This window comes from Zootoca vivipara, chromosome 4 (assembly GCF_963506605.1).
Source record: "Zootoca vivipara chromosome 4, rZooViv1.1, whole genome shotgun sequence".
Classification (NCBI taxonomy): Eukaryota; Metazoa; Chordata; class Lepidosauria; order Squamata; family Lacertidae; genus Zootoca; species Zootoca vivipara.
The window spans coordinates 19,739,056-19,754,502 of NC_083279.1; the positions used below are offsets into that span (position 1 = coordinate 19,739,056).

General features: G+C 43.5%; 1 protein-coding gene across 1 annotated transcript in view; it reads left to right on the forward strand.

Annotated features, from left to right (window-relative positions):
* Window positions 1–1,020: 1,020 nt before the first annotated feature.
* The window catches only part of CLYBL (citramalyl-CoA lyase), a 199,674-nt gene continuing 185,247 nt past the window's right edge, over window positions 1,021–15,447 (forward strand). The window contains exon 1 of the mRNA XM_035114469.2: window positions 1,021–1,422. Coding sequence (XP_034970360.2) covers window positions 1,355–1,422 — 68 coding nt within the window. The 5' untranslated portion in view covers window positions 1,021–1,354. The remainder of the gene's footprint in view (window positions 1,423–15,447) is intronic.

Here is a 15,447-nt window from a genome sequence, read left to right on the forward strand (position 1 = left end):
TTTTGCAAGACTAACTGCATCTGTTTGCAATTTTGCAATATTTTATTCATTTCTTAAAATATGAATATATATGAATCCTATGCTCACTTCCTGATAATCTCATTTGAATAATGGGGAAATAAGATTATTTTCTTGCTGAACCCGATTGTTCTTACAAACATGTAAACCATTCCTTTTAGCTTAAAATGGTGTTGGCATTATAAACCATGAAGGATCCAATCCGCTATTCACTTATGATCAGCTCCCTTATTGTTTGTTTGGATGGATCTAAATGGGTTTTTTTCTTTCAGATTTCTTGTAACTGAGGGGGTAGATTAGGTGACATTTTTTGTGGAGAGGCTGACAGGAATAGAACTCTGTTATTTTATTGTTGCATTTGAGTGGTGTAGATATTTTAAATTGATTTTTAATTCGCTATTCATTGTATGCCACATTAAGAAAATACTGCAGGTTGAAAGGTGGCTAACAAGTCTATTATATTAATCAAATAAGTCCCATTGGGCTAAGTGGAAGTTAATTTTATGAACTGATATCCTTTGGGCACATGAAAGTATGGACCTTAAATTATTTGTATCCCACATGCTCTAAAACAACTTAAACTTGATGTGTTTATTCATGTTATGTTAGAAATCAAGACTTTACAATATTCTAGGGGTGTTTCCAGATGGAGGTTTATTGCTCCTCATCATGTGCACAAGTTTTTATGCACATTAAAAAAATGGCAGCCTACACTGCCCCCCCCCATTTAAAAATGGATTTCCTCATACAGCGAAAAAACCCCACTGAATATGTTTTTAAAAATCCATTACACATCTGCAGTCAGTAGTATTGTAGTGTGGAAGCTTGATATTAAACTTTACGGAGTGGGTAGTTTGCCACATCTGTAGTTAATGTTTCAGTAGATGACCTCAAACACACCTGTATTTCAATTTGCTCCCCACCTGAACGCAGTCTAGTCATTTGTTTGCAGAAGCCCAAATGATACGCATTGCCTCTTTTTACCAATTGCTACAAGCTGAAGGCACTTTCAAATTTCAATAAGCGCAAGACATCCCTGCACTCGGGGCATAGCAGATGACCTACGAACTGAGCTACACCTTTCCTGCCCCAGAAGACCTTTCCGACGACTAGGCGTCCCAGGCCCCACCCCTTTAGAATGCCGGGACGGGCCCTCACGCGCCTGTAACACGTGAGTAGAGCTTTCCGACGACCCGGCGTTCCAGGCCCCGCCCCTTTAGAACACGGGTAACTTATCCAACGCGAGGCGACAGAGAAGCGGCTTCCCTCCGCTCAACTCCTCCACCAATGGGAGCCGGGCGTGGGCGGAGCCCGGAAGAGGCGAAGTGTGGCGACGATGGCGGCGGCGGCGTTCGGACTGCGGCGTCTCCTGGCGGCTGGTCAGAGCCTGAGCAGGCGGGGAATGTGAGTGACGGCGACGTAAGGAGGCGGGAACGCGCGCGGGGGGGAGGCATTGCTCCCCCCTTCCCTGAAGATGGGGGGGGGAATTGGCGGGGTTGTGAAGAAGTTCGCAGAGTGGTTGCTCTCCTCCCCGCTTTTTACTGCCACCCTTGCAATAAAACACTTTCACACGTGCACCCACACGCGCGTCTCTTGTGCTGCTAAGTTCCGAATAGCTACATGGTCTGGTAAGCGTTCGAAAGGTAGAGCTGCCCCTTAGAGAGGGAAACAGACAAACAAAACAAAAACCCCACAGCCCACTCTTCAACCTTCATTAAGGGCACTGAAGGGGAAAGGGACGCCGTGAGCTCCAGCCCCAGCCAGGGGTGGTGGGAGCTTGGAGTCCAGAAACATCTGCAAGCGCCACAGCCTCCGCATCCCTGCTTTAAAAGAAGGACCGTCAACCCAAGGGCGTACCCACCATGCGGCAAGTTAGGGCAGCTGCCCTACTCTAGAAGCAGGGCTGGTGGGCAGAGGCGGAGCACAGCCCGGCGGAGTGCGAGTTCGCCATTCCCGCCGCACCGCGCCGCACCCTCCCTCCAGCTCCCCGTCGCGCCCTCTGGCAAGGCCAAGCGCGGCGGGGAACCAGGGAGCGCGGCGCGGTGGGCGGGAACGCCGAACTCGCGCTGGGCTGGGCTGGGCTCCGCCTCCGCCCACCAGCCCTGCTGCTAGGGAGGGGCACAGCCCGGCGGAGCGCGAGTTCGCCGTTCCCGCCCGCCGCGCTGCGCCCTCCCTCCAGCTCCCCGTTGCGCCCTCTGGCAAGGCCAAGCGCGGCGGGGAACCAGAGAGCGCGGCGCGGCGGGCAGGAACACTGAACTCGCGCTCCGCTGGGCTGGGCTCCGCCTCCGCCCACCAGCCCTGCTGCTAGGGAGGGGCACAGCCCGGCGGAGCGCGAGTTCGCTGTTCCCGCCCACTTTGTGGCCCCTCCCCTTCCGTGCCTTGGCCCCTCCCCTTGCCCCCCCTAGTTTTGATCCTGGGTACGCCCATGCGTCAACCCCTGCAAGGAATAACAGCAGCCTGATCTTACTAAGTAAATCCACCAGAGTTCAAAACATTACAGTCTTCTTCAATGTGGGGCTGTTGGGATTATTTCCTAGCCACTAAAGTGGGATTTATCCCAAAGCACTAAATTAACAGGATTTGTTTGTATGTACTGTATGTTTTGAGCACTTCTACACCACTCTTTTGAGTATGTAACCTCCTAAAGCAGTTTACGAAATGTTGAGGTGGTAACAGTAGTGATAAAGGTAAGTATAATGTCCAGAAAAACTCATCTGTCAAATTAAAAGTCCAGGACCAAGGTCATTAGTGAGCATTGAAAAGGCCAACTTCCTTAGGAAGTGAGTTCCGAAGGCTAGCACAAGTCACCCTTGGCCTCAAGGTGTGGGGACATGCAGAATGCCTCTGGTTAGGATCTTGATATATGGGCAAGTTTTTTTGGGGGGGGGTGAGGGGTGATAGTGGGCTGAATGTCACTTTGTTTCACTCTCACTTAGTTGCGTTGCCCCCACCTCTCTGAACAACCCCTTTACCCTAAGGTTTAAAACTAATACGAACTATTCCAGAGAATCTGTGGGGGACCTTTATGAGGGGATAACCAATAAGTTGGAGTCTCAAACAGGTGTACTACTTTAAATAAATAACAAAAAATATTTTTAAAACCAAGGTAGCAAATAACATAAGGGGTGTGTGTGTGTGTGTGTGTGTGTGTGTATTCCTTCTGAAAATTTGTCAGCATTTTAGTAAAAAGTTTTGCAAGTAAACATTTTTATATGTCACGTACACATTTGTTGTAAAGCAGTTTCTCCTAATTTAATGCACTTTCGTATATAATGCACTTTTGTATGTTGTTTTCACTAATATGCACATTTCCATCCACACTTTAATATATGCAATTTAGCGCACAATTGCTGTATTTCAGTTTGCATCTTGATTCAGTAAGTGTGGAATTGGTAAGTTTGCCTTTAAAATGAACTTTTTATTGAATCTCTCTCCCATCCCTACTTAGATCATATCATAAATTGACAAAAAATAAAGTTTCTGGTTCCCCCGCCTTCCACGGGGGTTGTTGGAGGAGGGGGAGATTTCCCAAAATCAGGTTGAGATCCACCCAGTTTTGGTCGCTCCCCCAGGAGCACCTGGTTCAGGATGACCCCCTGACCCTGCAGCATGAATTTTTGGGGGGTGGGGTGGAAACATTCCTCCCCTGACTTTCTCCAAGTTGATGTGTGATTGGAAGAGGGAAGATCGGGGACATAATGGGGTGGGGTGTAACAGGGTGGGGCACACTTAATCACACTCCGCCGACTTATTCGGAGGGCGGGAACAGAATCCTTGTGCAAAATGGCTATCACCTGTACAGTGAGCCTTATTTCTTCTGAGTAAGAATGCTTAGATTTGCATTGCAGAAGTTAAGACAGATTCATAGCATCCTTTCAATTACATTGAGCATCATGGTTTGGTTACCTGAACACCCAAAGCCCTTTTACAGAGCTGCTTTTAGCAGAAATTCTGTCCACATTGGATGGTGGGTTGGACTTGGCAGCTGGAATTAGGACAGTTTGTTAACACGCTCAACCTTTTCGTTGTATAATGTAGTAGCACTGTGGGCAGAACAGAACAGAACTTGGCTTTAATTGGGTGGCCTTTTCTTATCATTGTCCCTAGTGGAGGCATATGCCAATGAATTGATAAGTCAGGGTAAATATTTCAACCTCCATAGTCTGTTACCTTCTTCTGTTTGACTAGGAAGTCACAGTTAGAGCCCCTTTAAGCTGTTACCAGGGACGCAGGTGGCACTGTGGGTTAAACCACAGCGCCTAGGGCTTGCCGATCAGAAGGTCGGCGGTTCGAATCCCCGCGACAGAGTGAGCTCCCGTTGCTCGGTCCCAGCTCCTGCCAACCTAGCAGTTCGAAAGCACGTCAAAGTGCAAGTAGATAAATAGGAACCGCTCCAGTGGGAAGGTAAACGGCGTTTCTGTGTGCTGGCATGGTTCGCCAGAAGCGGCTTTGACATGCTGGCAACATGACCTGGAAGCTGAACGTCGGCTCCCTCGGCCAATAACGCGAGATGAGCGCCGCAACCCCAGAGTCGGTCACAACTGGACCTAATGGCCAGGGGTCCCTTTACCTTTAGTAAGCTGTTACCAGTGTTGTGTTTTCCTAAATTGGACACTGGAGGGTGCTAATGCAACAAAAGCTGAAATATAGCCAAACACATTCTCTTTGTTAATCAGAAAAGTTTCTCCCTGTCTTGCAACATTTTAGAAGACACAAGTCTTGAACAGATACAAGATTTCCGTTGACGGGAAAATAAAATAAAAAATATCTGTGAAGATGAGGTATCTCTTTTTTACCTGGAATTATTATTATTTTGTTTCTTTAACAATTGAAACATTGCTTTATACAATTGTTAAAAGTTGTTCTTTAAGAATGAAATCTCTCTCTCTCTCTCTCTCTCTGGTGCATTTTGAGGATTTTGGCTTCAAAGACTGGTCCCCCCATGCCTTTGTAAAATCCCTTGGGTGTCTTTGCTGTACTGTTTCATTTTAAATTAATCTTAAATTTATTTTATTACTATGCAGCAGAAAGAGATGAAAATGAAATTGTGTTGAGTTTGTTGTTTATAACCTTGTTGGGAAAATGTTCATTTGAAACCACCACCTCATTTTTCAGGTTTTGAACAAGTTTGTTTGTCAGTGATTTATGTCACTGATGTTCTTGAGAATCAGGACTGGCTATTAAGGTAAAGGGACCCCTGACCATTAGGTCCAGTCGTGGCCGACTCTGGGGTTGCACGCTCATCTCGCATTATTGGCCGAGGGAGCCGGCGTATAGCTTCCAGGTCATGTGGCCAGCATGACAAAGCCGCTTCTAGCAAACCAGAGCAGCACATGGAAACTCCGTTTACCTTCCCGCTGTAGCGGTCCCTATTTATCTATTTGCATTTTGACGTGCTTTCGAACTGCTAGGTTGGCAGGAGCAGGGACCGAGCAACGGGAGCTCACCCCGTTACAGGGATTCGAACCGCCGACCTTCTGATCAGCAAGCCCTAGGCTCAGTGGTTTAACCACAGCGCCACCTGGGTCCTGGGTTGAAATGTGTTAAATTTGACAGTTTTTGCAAGCTTTTTGTGTGATGTGGGACTTAACAGGAAGCGCGTGTGTGTCACTGCACTCGTGGTGGATAAAGTATTTCATAAAGTATTATTAAAGAAGAAGGATGAAATATAATTGGCAAAGTAGCTTAGGAGCAGCAGTTGTTCTTTGGGGCTGTGCCATGCACTCTGATTCTGCTAGTCTCAGATAAGTGCAGTTCCCATATTCAGCTTGTATTGTTGTCAGGTGTAGCTCACGCTCAAGCTGTAGGACTGGAGTTTAAGGTCGCTCGGCCAGAAAAGATTTACTGGGTCTAAAGTATTATCAATCAAGGCAGTCTTTGCTTGCTACATATCTGTTCCACAGACTTAAAAACAGATTTAATAGCCCTTAGTCTCTAGGAACCCTTAGATGTGTAGTTCAAGGGTGGAAAGCTAGAGATCAAGATTTGTAACAGAGAATTTCCAGCATCCCTCACCAAAGTTCCCATGGTATTTGTTTTGGTTGTGGTGGTGAAGACATAACTAAACTGGCATAAAACAAATAAACTTAGTAGAATTGATGTGCTCAAACTTCAGGAAAATATATTTAGCATTTCCCCTGAATAGCTAGGAAGCTTCCCTAACATCTAAATCCCTGAAATCTGTTCCGTTGCAAGTAATACCAGTGTTTTTGGTCCTGAAATTACTCAAATAGAAGAATCCTATGAATGCTAGGTACTGATATTCTTTTCCCAGACAGAGTTGGCACAGTATAATAGAATCTAGGGGAACTTAAGAAATATATAATGACAAGACTACATCTACTTGAACTCAGGTGTAAATTTGAATTACTTGTTATCATGGTATTAAGGACTTCTTTTCTTCCTGTTTCTATAGTACAATGAAAGAACATCTCAGCTGGTGATTATACAACTAATTGCCTTTCCTTTCATATTTTTTATTGTAATGACATGACACAATGGCTGGCCATTGTGAAGTCTCTTCCACAGTGAAAAGGAAGTGATGAAACTCTGAAGAATTTGGGACACGCCGAGTCGATTTTCTAAAATTTAATGTACTCATTGTAGTTAAACAGTTAACAGAGACATTTTATATTGAGCTTTCAGGTGACCTAATTTCCCCTAGTACTGTACATTTAGCTTTATACATCTGCACCTAATTTGTAAAATGGACTTAATGAGAAACTTCAAACAGTTTAAACATCAATTACAAAGAGGGCAAGGTTTTAAAGTTCCAGTAATCTGTCCATATTGGTCATTGAAACATGATCCCAGCTGGATATAATTCAAGGCAGATGCCATTCCAAAGCCTTGAAACTAAGGACACTAACAAGCTGTTATTGTAGGTTGAAGCTCTACTTGGTTTGTTTCACGAGAGCACAATTATTGCTTTCGTCCACTGTAGATTTAATAGTACTAAAAGTGTTTTTAAATATTCTCTACTCCTCAAAATTTCAGCCTTAAAAAACCACCAATACCTGTACGTAGTACGTGATGTGATGGGCATGTCATAAGAATGGCTTACAAGGTTGTGTCATGGCTTTCCCTGAGGACTCTGATGAGGACAACTAGGGGGAGGCCACGGGTGAGAACCTGCCCCTGACTTGGGCCTAGGCCTTCCTGTTGAGACTTTCCTCTGGAAGTCTCACACGCCCACTTCCTTGGCTCAGGAGGAGGTGGGCCCTTCCAGTGCCAGGGAGGCCCCTCCTCTGCTAGGGGAAGAGGAAAGGCCACGAGCCCACAAGGAGTGCCCTGCTTCAGACAAGGAGTTCTCAGTAGGACAGGTGAGCAGTTGGACTTTCCCCGTCTCTTTGCATGGTGGGTAGGCTTTGAATTGTTGGAGCATATTCCCATCCCTGTACAGTCTCAGATCACAGCTTCTGATCCTGGGCCCCTGTCTTTGTCCCTGAACTGTGTTTAGGGAACCCTGAAGCTCCTCTCCAGAGTTGCCTTGATCCTTGCCTCATTGTTGGTGCCTCGGGGCTTCTGGACTAATTTCTGCTTATACACTATCTATTTCTGATTATACACTATCAGTCTGTCAGAATAAAACTTGACTACTTTATTTACACTGAAAGTAAAAGTGTCGCCATACTTGGGTAGGAGCCAGGAGATATTTATGTTGTTAATTCCCAATGTTGACATCTAATTTTATGACCTGATCCTGTGGGTTGTTGTAGCAGCAAATAACATGACTAGAATAGAGAGTAGTAGTAGCAGTAATGATAACAACAACATCAACAATTATTTATTTATTTATTTCCCACCCATCTGGCAGAGTTTTTCCAGCCACTCTGGGCGACTTCCAACAAATACAAAAATACATTAAAATATTACAGATTAAAAACTTCCCTAAACAGGGCTGCCTTTAGGTGTTTTCTAAATGTCAGGTAGTTATTCATCTCCCTGACCTCCGATGGAAGGGCGTTCCACAGGGCGGGCGCCACTACTGAGAAGGCCCTCTTTCTGGTTCCCTGTAACTTGCAAGTAGATAAATAGGTACCACTACAGCAGGAAGGTAAACGGCGTTTCCGTGTGCTGCTCTGGTTCGCCAGAAGTGTCTTAGTCATGCTGGCCACATGACCTGGATGCTGTACGCCAGCTCCCTCGGCCAATAATGCGAGATGAGTGCCGCAACCCCAGAGTCGGTCACGACTGGACTTAATGGTCAGGGGTCCCTTTACCTTCTAATTGAATTGCAGAGAAAGGGTGGAATCTCATGTTTTGTGAGTGAACTTGCGCAATGCAACATCAGTTTCCTCTGCTCATCCCCTGCAGCCTCCCTTCACCATGCCCAATATCAGCCCTGGAGAGCCTTCCAACCCTATGAAGATTGAGGTTGTGCAGAGTGTTGCAGGGCAGAGGAGAGGTAAATCTTGTTATACGTGGGGGGTCTGTTCCACTCATGCGCAGTGTTGGATACAACTTTGTAGGGGTCTACATTGCAACTGAAGAATAAAACACTTCAGAGCTTGGCTTTTCCTTCACTCATCCCTCATGTAGGGATGTCTGAAATGGGAGTGGAAATTGCCAAATTTCACTTATTTATCTCATGTCCAGAACAGAAATCAATCCAGTGAATATGATAGGTGTATACTGTTGTTGTTTTCAATCTGCAAACAATATGTAATTGATTATGCATTACATATCCTTGTTTGTAAAGGAGAAACTATTCATGATCCTGGGTTTGGATACAATACTAAGCTACCCCTTTCCTGGTTTTCTTACCTGCGTGCCCAAAGGGAAGAGCAAAGTGGGGACAATTGGGCTGCATGCAGTAGTACATACCGGTAGCTTCTGTAAGTATGGTTTAAGTAGTGTTTCTTGGCTTATCATTAGGTGTGAACACAGCCAATATGCCTCGTGAGTCTCAGATACCAGCGATTCACAACGGGGGTGGACATTTGCAGCATGCTCTGCTTCTGAACCTTTGCAAGACACTTGGCTTGCCTAGTTTTGGAAGGCAGAAAGCGGAAGTAGATAGATCACTGATTGCCAGTGCAATTCGCCAATCCTGGAGCTGTAGGATGCGTGTGCATGGTCTCATTGAGGAACCAGTAATCAAGGTTATAGTGTATAGGATTAACACAACAAACTCTGTAGGTATCGGACTCATTTTAGCTAGAGACCACCAAAATACAAACCAAAAATACCCAAAGAGGTCAAAGAACACTTGCCGCAAGCAAGCTAGCACCTCTCACCACCTGCTACCACACAGCTAATATATCTAGAACTCCTCCTCCTCCTCCTTTTCTTCTTCTTCTGCTTCTCCGTAAACGGTTTTAACAATGAGTCCGCAAGTGACTGTGGAGGCCAATTCTGGATCCGCACGCCCTTCCACACTGGGGACATTGGTTTCTGGGCGGGAGTTGATCACGGTGTGGATTTGCCAAGCATGCCTTCCTCTTAGCACGTTTCTCCCTTGCGTCCTGAGATCGAGTGCCTTCAAAGCCCATGACACCTTTGGTAAAGGCTGTTCTCTAACTGGAGTGCTCACAGGCCAGTGTTTCCCAGTTGTCGGTGTATATACTACATTTTTAAAGATTTGCCTTGACAGTCTTTAAACCTCTTTTGTTGGCCACCAGCATTACACTTCCAATTTTTAAGTTCGGAATAGAGTAGTTGCTTTGGAAGACGATCATCAGGCATCCGTACAACATGACCAGTTCAACGAAGTTGATGTTGAAGAATCATTGCTTCAACACTGGTGATCTTTGCTTCTTCCAGTACACTGATATTAGTTCGCCTGTCTTCCCAAGTGATGGAATCTTTTGAGCAGTTGGAGATGGCGTTTATAAGTGGTCCATGTTTCACAAGCATATAGTAAGGTTGGTAGTTCAATAGCTTTGTAAACAAGCATTTTGGTTTCCCTGCGAATGTCCTCAAACACTCTGCACTTCAATCGGGAGAAAGCTGCACTCACAGAGCTCAGGCGATGCTGGATTTCGGCATCAATGTTGGCCCTTGTGGAAAGGTAACTGCCTAGGTAGGAGAAGTGATCAACATTTTCCAACGTCACACCACTGAGTTGGATTTGTGGTGCTACAGAGGGGTTATTTTGTACTTGTTGGTGCAACACTTTGGTTTTTTTGATGTTGAGTGATAGGCCAAGCTTTTCATAAGCTTCTGCAAAGATATTTAGGATGGTTTGTAGGTCATCCTCTGAGCGTGCGCACACTACGTTGTCATCAGCATTCTGAAGCTCTATGACGGAAGTTACGGTAACCTTTTTGCTTTCAGCCTGCTCAGATTGAAGAGCTTTCCATCTGTTCGATATATGATTTCTACTCCGGTGGGGAGGTTCCCTTCAACAAAGTGTAGGATCATGGCAATGAAAATAATGAACTCATACGTTCCAAGTGTCCCTATTTTCCAGGGACTGTCCTAGATTTACAGAAGCCGGCTGAGTTTCTGATTTGATTCCGGAATGTCCTGCTTTTCCTTAGGACGTCCCTATTTTTATTGGAGAGATGTTGGAGGGTATGCAGAACTCACAATCAGGGAGTGGTCTCTTAAAAATACAGCCACTCTCTTATTATAGCATATCCCCCGCTAGCCCATGGGCAGAGAAGATACACACAAAAATCGTGTCCTATGGACTGTCTCCATCGGACCTATTGGAACTAGACCTCGCCTCGGCCAAGAGAATACTTATGCAAAAACTAGATGAGTTTGACCTCCAACAAAATGTCATAATGGGAAGTGGTACATGTTCACCGCTGAATCTTGGTATACGGCTCACACCGCAGATTCCATCTTATTTGTCATCTTTATCCGTTGCGGCTCACATATTTGCTTTTACTAAAGCAAGATTTAACGTTTTTCCATCCAACGTTATGGGCAATAGGTTTACTAAAGGACAAATTTCAGCATTATGTGCATGTGACAACAAAACTGTAGAATCTCTCCACCATATATTATTTTGTTGTCCTTTGCACACAAACTCCCGGACCAGATTTCTATTTCCCTTAATAACAGAAAGTTTGACTGAGAACTTGGAGTCTCAGTTAACATATCTGCTACAAGACAGCGACTCTAGCAGAACACTGCTAGTAGCAAGATATTTGGTTACAGTTCTCTCATACAAAAGGAAAAATGGTTTACTTCATGATTATTGAAAATCTGTTTTATTACCCGATTTATAGTGGAAATTGTCGAAACAAATGTACTGTTCCATCTATTTTAGCCAAGGAATTCTTGCAAATTATATCTGCCTATATGTATTGATTTTTTAAAACTTTATTTACTCTTGCTTTATTTTATCCTGTCTTGCCCAGTGTTTTTGTACATTGTGTTGCATAAGATTATATTGTGGGCCTTTGGCCGAAATAACAATAAAGTTCAAAGTACTAGCATGTCCCCCAATTCACCACAAAGACATGCTTTTTTTTAGAACACCCACAACTGCTGGACAGTCATAGGGTCCATAGTATGCCTACAGGAAGATGCAGTAAGAGTTCATACTTTTAGTACACATACATAAGTGCAGCTGCCACTTTCTCTGAATATTAAGTGAGTAATATATATTGTGTAGGTATGTAAGGACAGTGATACAAACCAGTGTCAAAGTTCTAGAATGTCAAAGAAATAAACAACTATCTGACCTTTAGAAGACATCTGAAGGCAGCCCTGTTTAGGGAAGTTTTTAAATGATTGATGTTTTAATGTATTTTTAATCTTTTGCTGGAAGCTGCCCAGCTGGTGGCTGGGTTTCCCCAGCCAGATGGGCGGGGTAGAAATATTATTATTATTATTATTATTATTATTATTACTACTACTACTGCTTACTACTACTACTGCTAGAATTGCAGCATCCAAGGTAGAAATGTTTGTGCAGTTTGTGAAGTCCTGAGAATGGATTGTCTTGCGTTTTCCGCAAGCAAGGTGGCACCAATATTCTACTACTGCCTTTTAAGCTTGGGTGCATTTTTGGTTCCTTGGGAAAGCATTGAAAACATATGTGTGAAGATGTGTGTGGCACAACCAGCTAATGAGACTGACTGGAGAACACACATTTCCTGTTAATTCCAATGTCTCATACCTAAAAATGTAGAGGATCAGTGAAAGGCACTAATTTAACTGAAGTGCCTTGAATCAGTGGGATTTTGTTTTGCCCTCTAATTGAAAGAAAATCGAGCTCTGCAGTAAAATGTTTTTAAAACATTTAATCCCATTTCCTGATTGGGGAAGATGCAAGTGGTGTTGGCACACCCACAGCCAAGCTGTAACTGTGCATGAATCAAATTAGCAATTTTACTTGCATTTTACTGGTTTCTCCTTTCATTTGCTGGCCTCTACTTGGATTTTATTTTTATTTTTTTTAAAAAAAAGCAAAAAACCTAAAGCTCATTAGCACTGTTTTTGGCAAGTCACGAGTCATTAAATTTGGAAGCAATTTGTAGCATTTCAAGACTACTGTCCACAAAGTCCTTACTCCAGAAAAGTCTTTTAGATTAATCTTGTAGATTGAACTATGTTGTTGTTTGTAGATTGAAGCCCAAATGGTTATATTTCTGTCCTCATCAAAGCTCTGAATATCACTTCCTGTGCACAATGGCTCTATACTTACTAGTTTAAAAACAACAATAACATGCAATTCCTGTGGTTATTGAGAGTTTGTTTATTTTGTCGGGGTTTGTGCATGCAGACTCAGAAAGAAAAAGTGACTCATGGGACAAATCCTACCCATATATTCACAAGTAAGTCCAGTTGCGTTCATTGAGGGTTACTTCCAGGTAAGTGGATATAGAGTGTCAGCCTTGTTTATTCATTTTTGTGCAAAAAAGTTTTATTCACTTTGGAGGTCAACACATATTGATCTCTATTCTCCCTCTCCCCCTTTTTCTTCCCGGAGGAATTTCTCCATCTGATTTACTTCTCACTGCTGTAACTTTCAGGCTACAGACTTTACATTGAGAGTTCTATTAATCGTTCAAGCAACGGGTGGGAAAAATTTGCTGCACCTGGAAAGCTCAGAGGGACAAAGCTCAAGACATCCTTTCCCTAGTGGTTCTTCACCTGTGAGTTTGCCCTGAGATGGCCATAAAAATTCTGTGGACCTCGTTTTATGTGAGACCATTAGGCAACACGAGAAATTGGGACTAGCTGCCCTTCCTTCTTTGGGACACTGAAAGGTGCCATTTACAAGCTCTAAGCGCCTGCAGGAAAGCAAAACAGGCTTGTAAACTTAAATTCTACACCCTGGAAGGTCCCCGGTTTGTAATGGAGGCTACAGGCCTAGATTACTAACACTGCAAATGTGATTTACGTTTTTTTAAAGAAAGCTAGGAAACATCTGCCTGCAGAAAGTGGACAGGATAGCCTATCCTTCCATAGTTCTTTTATTTGGGGGGGGTATGATATTGATAATGTATTTTTGTGAGAAGAAAGTAAATGAATATAATCCAATGCTGTGGTCCCCTACCCAATATTGAGTTTTCAGTTTGTTTCAGTGGATTTAAATACTTACATTTATACCACATTTCTTCTCTGTTAATGACCATCCCAGACTAATCTGCTCAGAAGTAAGGCCAATTTAATGAGTTTTACTCCCGAGGGAGTGTATATATATAGGAGGGTAGCCTTTGTTTACAGGCTTGAATGTTTTGTTTTGTTTTAAATCGAAGAGGAATCTTTTTTTCCTAAAGCACTTTTCCAGTATACAAAGTGATTTACGTTTCTCTCATTTGTCATCCCAAGAAGGCAAGTTAGGCTGAGAAATGGCAACTTGCCTACAATGACAGATTCATGATTCAACAGGGTTCTGAACTTGGGAACCAGCACTCTGGCTGTAGTTCATCTGCGGGTGGTTTTTCTTGAACTATTGACACCCACGAGCAGTAGTGGAATTATTGGTGTGAGTAAAATTACTTGAGCCATATCTTCTGCTAAATTCCAACGTCACGTTGTTCTGCTTGCTCCCAAACGCTGCGTAAAACTTTGTCAAGTATGTTGGGGTTCACTGTGAGTCCTAGGGGTAGGGTGTGACCTGCACAGTTTGCATTCTACTGTCGCAGCAAAAGGACTGAATGAATGGTTGTGGTGAAAGTACCCGAGGAAAATTAAGGTGCGGAAATAGGTAACATACGGCCTCTGTATTGCCCGAGGCTGTTTTGTACGGCCCAGGGGATTCATTTATAATCTTGAGACTCTCCTCTGGCTGTAGACCTAGGCAAGACAACATGATGGCAATGTGCAGTAAGCCAGAAGTATAATCAGTTAAAACTGGATTCCGAAATATTGCTCTCCGGTCCTCTTGTTTCATAAAATGCACATGTTGATTTTGGATGGCTTGGCTCCAGGGCTCTTCACATCTGGAGCTAACAATCCCAGAATTAAGAATTTAACAGAATACATGAAGCATGTTACTTGGTATTTGTAACATTCATCCAAATGATATGCAGATTTTGGAAGCAGCATGGAATTGGAAGGTACAAATTAGATGCAGCTCTCTGGTTTTTAATGTTTCCGAACCCGTTCTTTGTGGTGGACAAATTGCATTCTTTTGGGTAAGGGCACATGCAAAAACTTCCTTTAGCATCCTCTGCCTGTATTTTTAAGATATAGTGGAAATAACATGTTACTGCAGGCCTCCCCAAACTTCGGCCCTCCAGATGTTTTGGACTACAATTCCCATCTTCCCCGACCATTGGTCCTGTTAGCTAGGGATCATGGGAGTTGTAGGCAAAAACATCTGGAGGGCCACAGTTTGGGGATGCCTGTACTAGTCCAACAATATCTAGAGGGCACATATTGCCTATATTTGTGGTAGGTCAGAACACAAAGACTGCACCTATGTCAGTTTATTCTCCAGAAAGTGATTATCTATTTTACTAACGTATATCCCACCCTTCAATATATATATACACATATAAAAAGAGCATGCTGTATTAATATTGCACACATACACTCAAAATTAAAAGGTCTGAGAAAATAAGATTGTTGCGTGGTGCCAGAAAGATTTCACAGCATGCATGAGTCAAACGTTCCTAGGACGAGCACTCCAAAACAAGGGCACCACAACAAAAAAGGCTCTGCCCCCATTACATGCCACATCTCAGCCAGTGGGGGAAAGTCTAAAGAGGAATTATGATAACAGGCAATGTATAGGAGAAAACGATCCTACTCCCAGCCTATGCTTGCACGTGTACTTGCTATTAGATTTTAGAATTAAGAGGTTAATTAATAATACTACGAAAAACAAGAAACTTCATCATTAATGCTTATAACAATGTACCATCCATTTACATTTAGCTATGCTTCCACCTAAAAAGAAGTGAAGGCTAAATTTATACAGATAGCTTAAGACCATCAGCTTGGAGGGAAAGGACCCAACACTCACAGATGTTTGAGAGGGCTTGAGTGGGAAGAGAACAACCAAAGTGCTTTAAA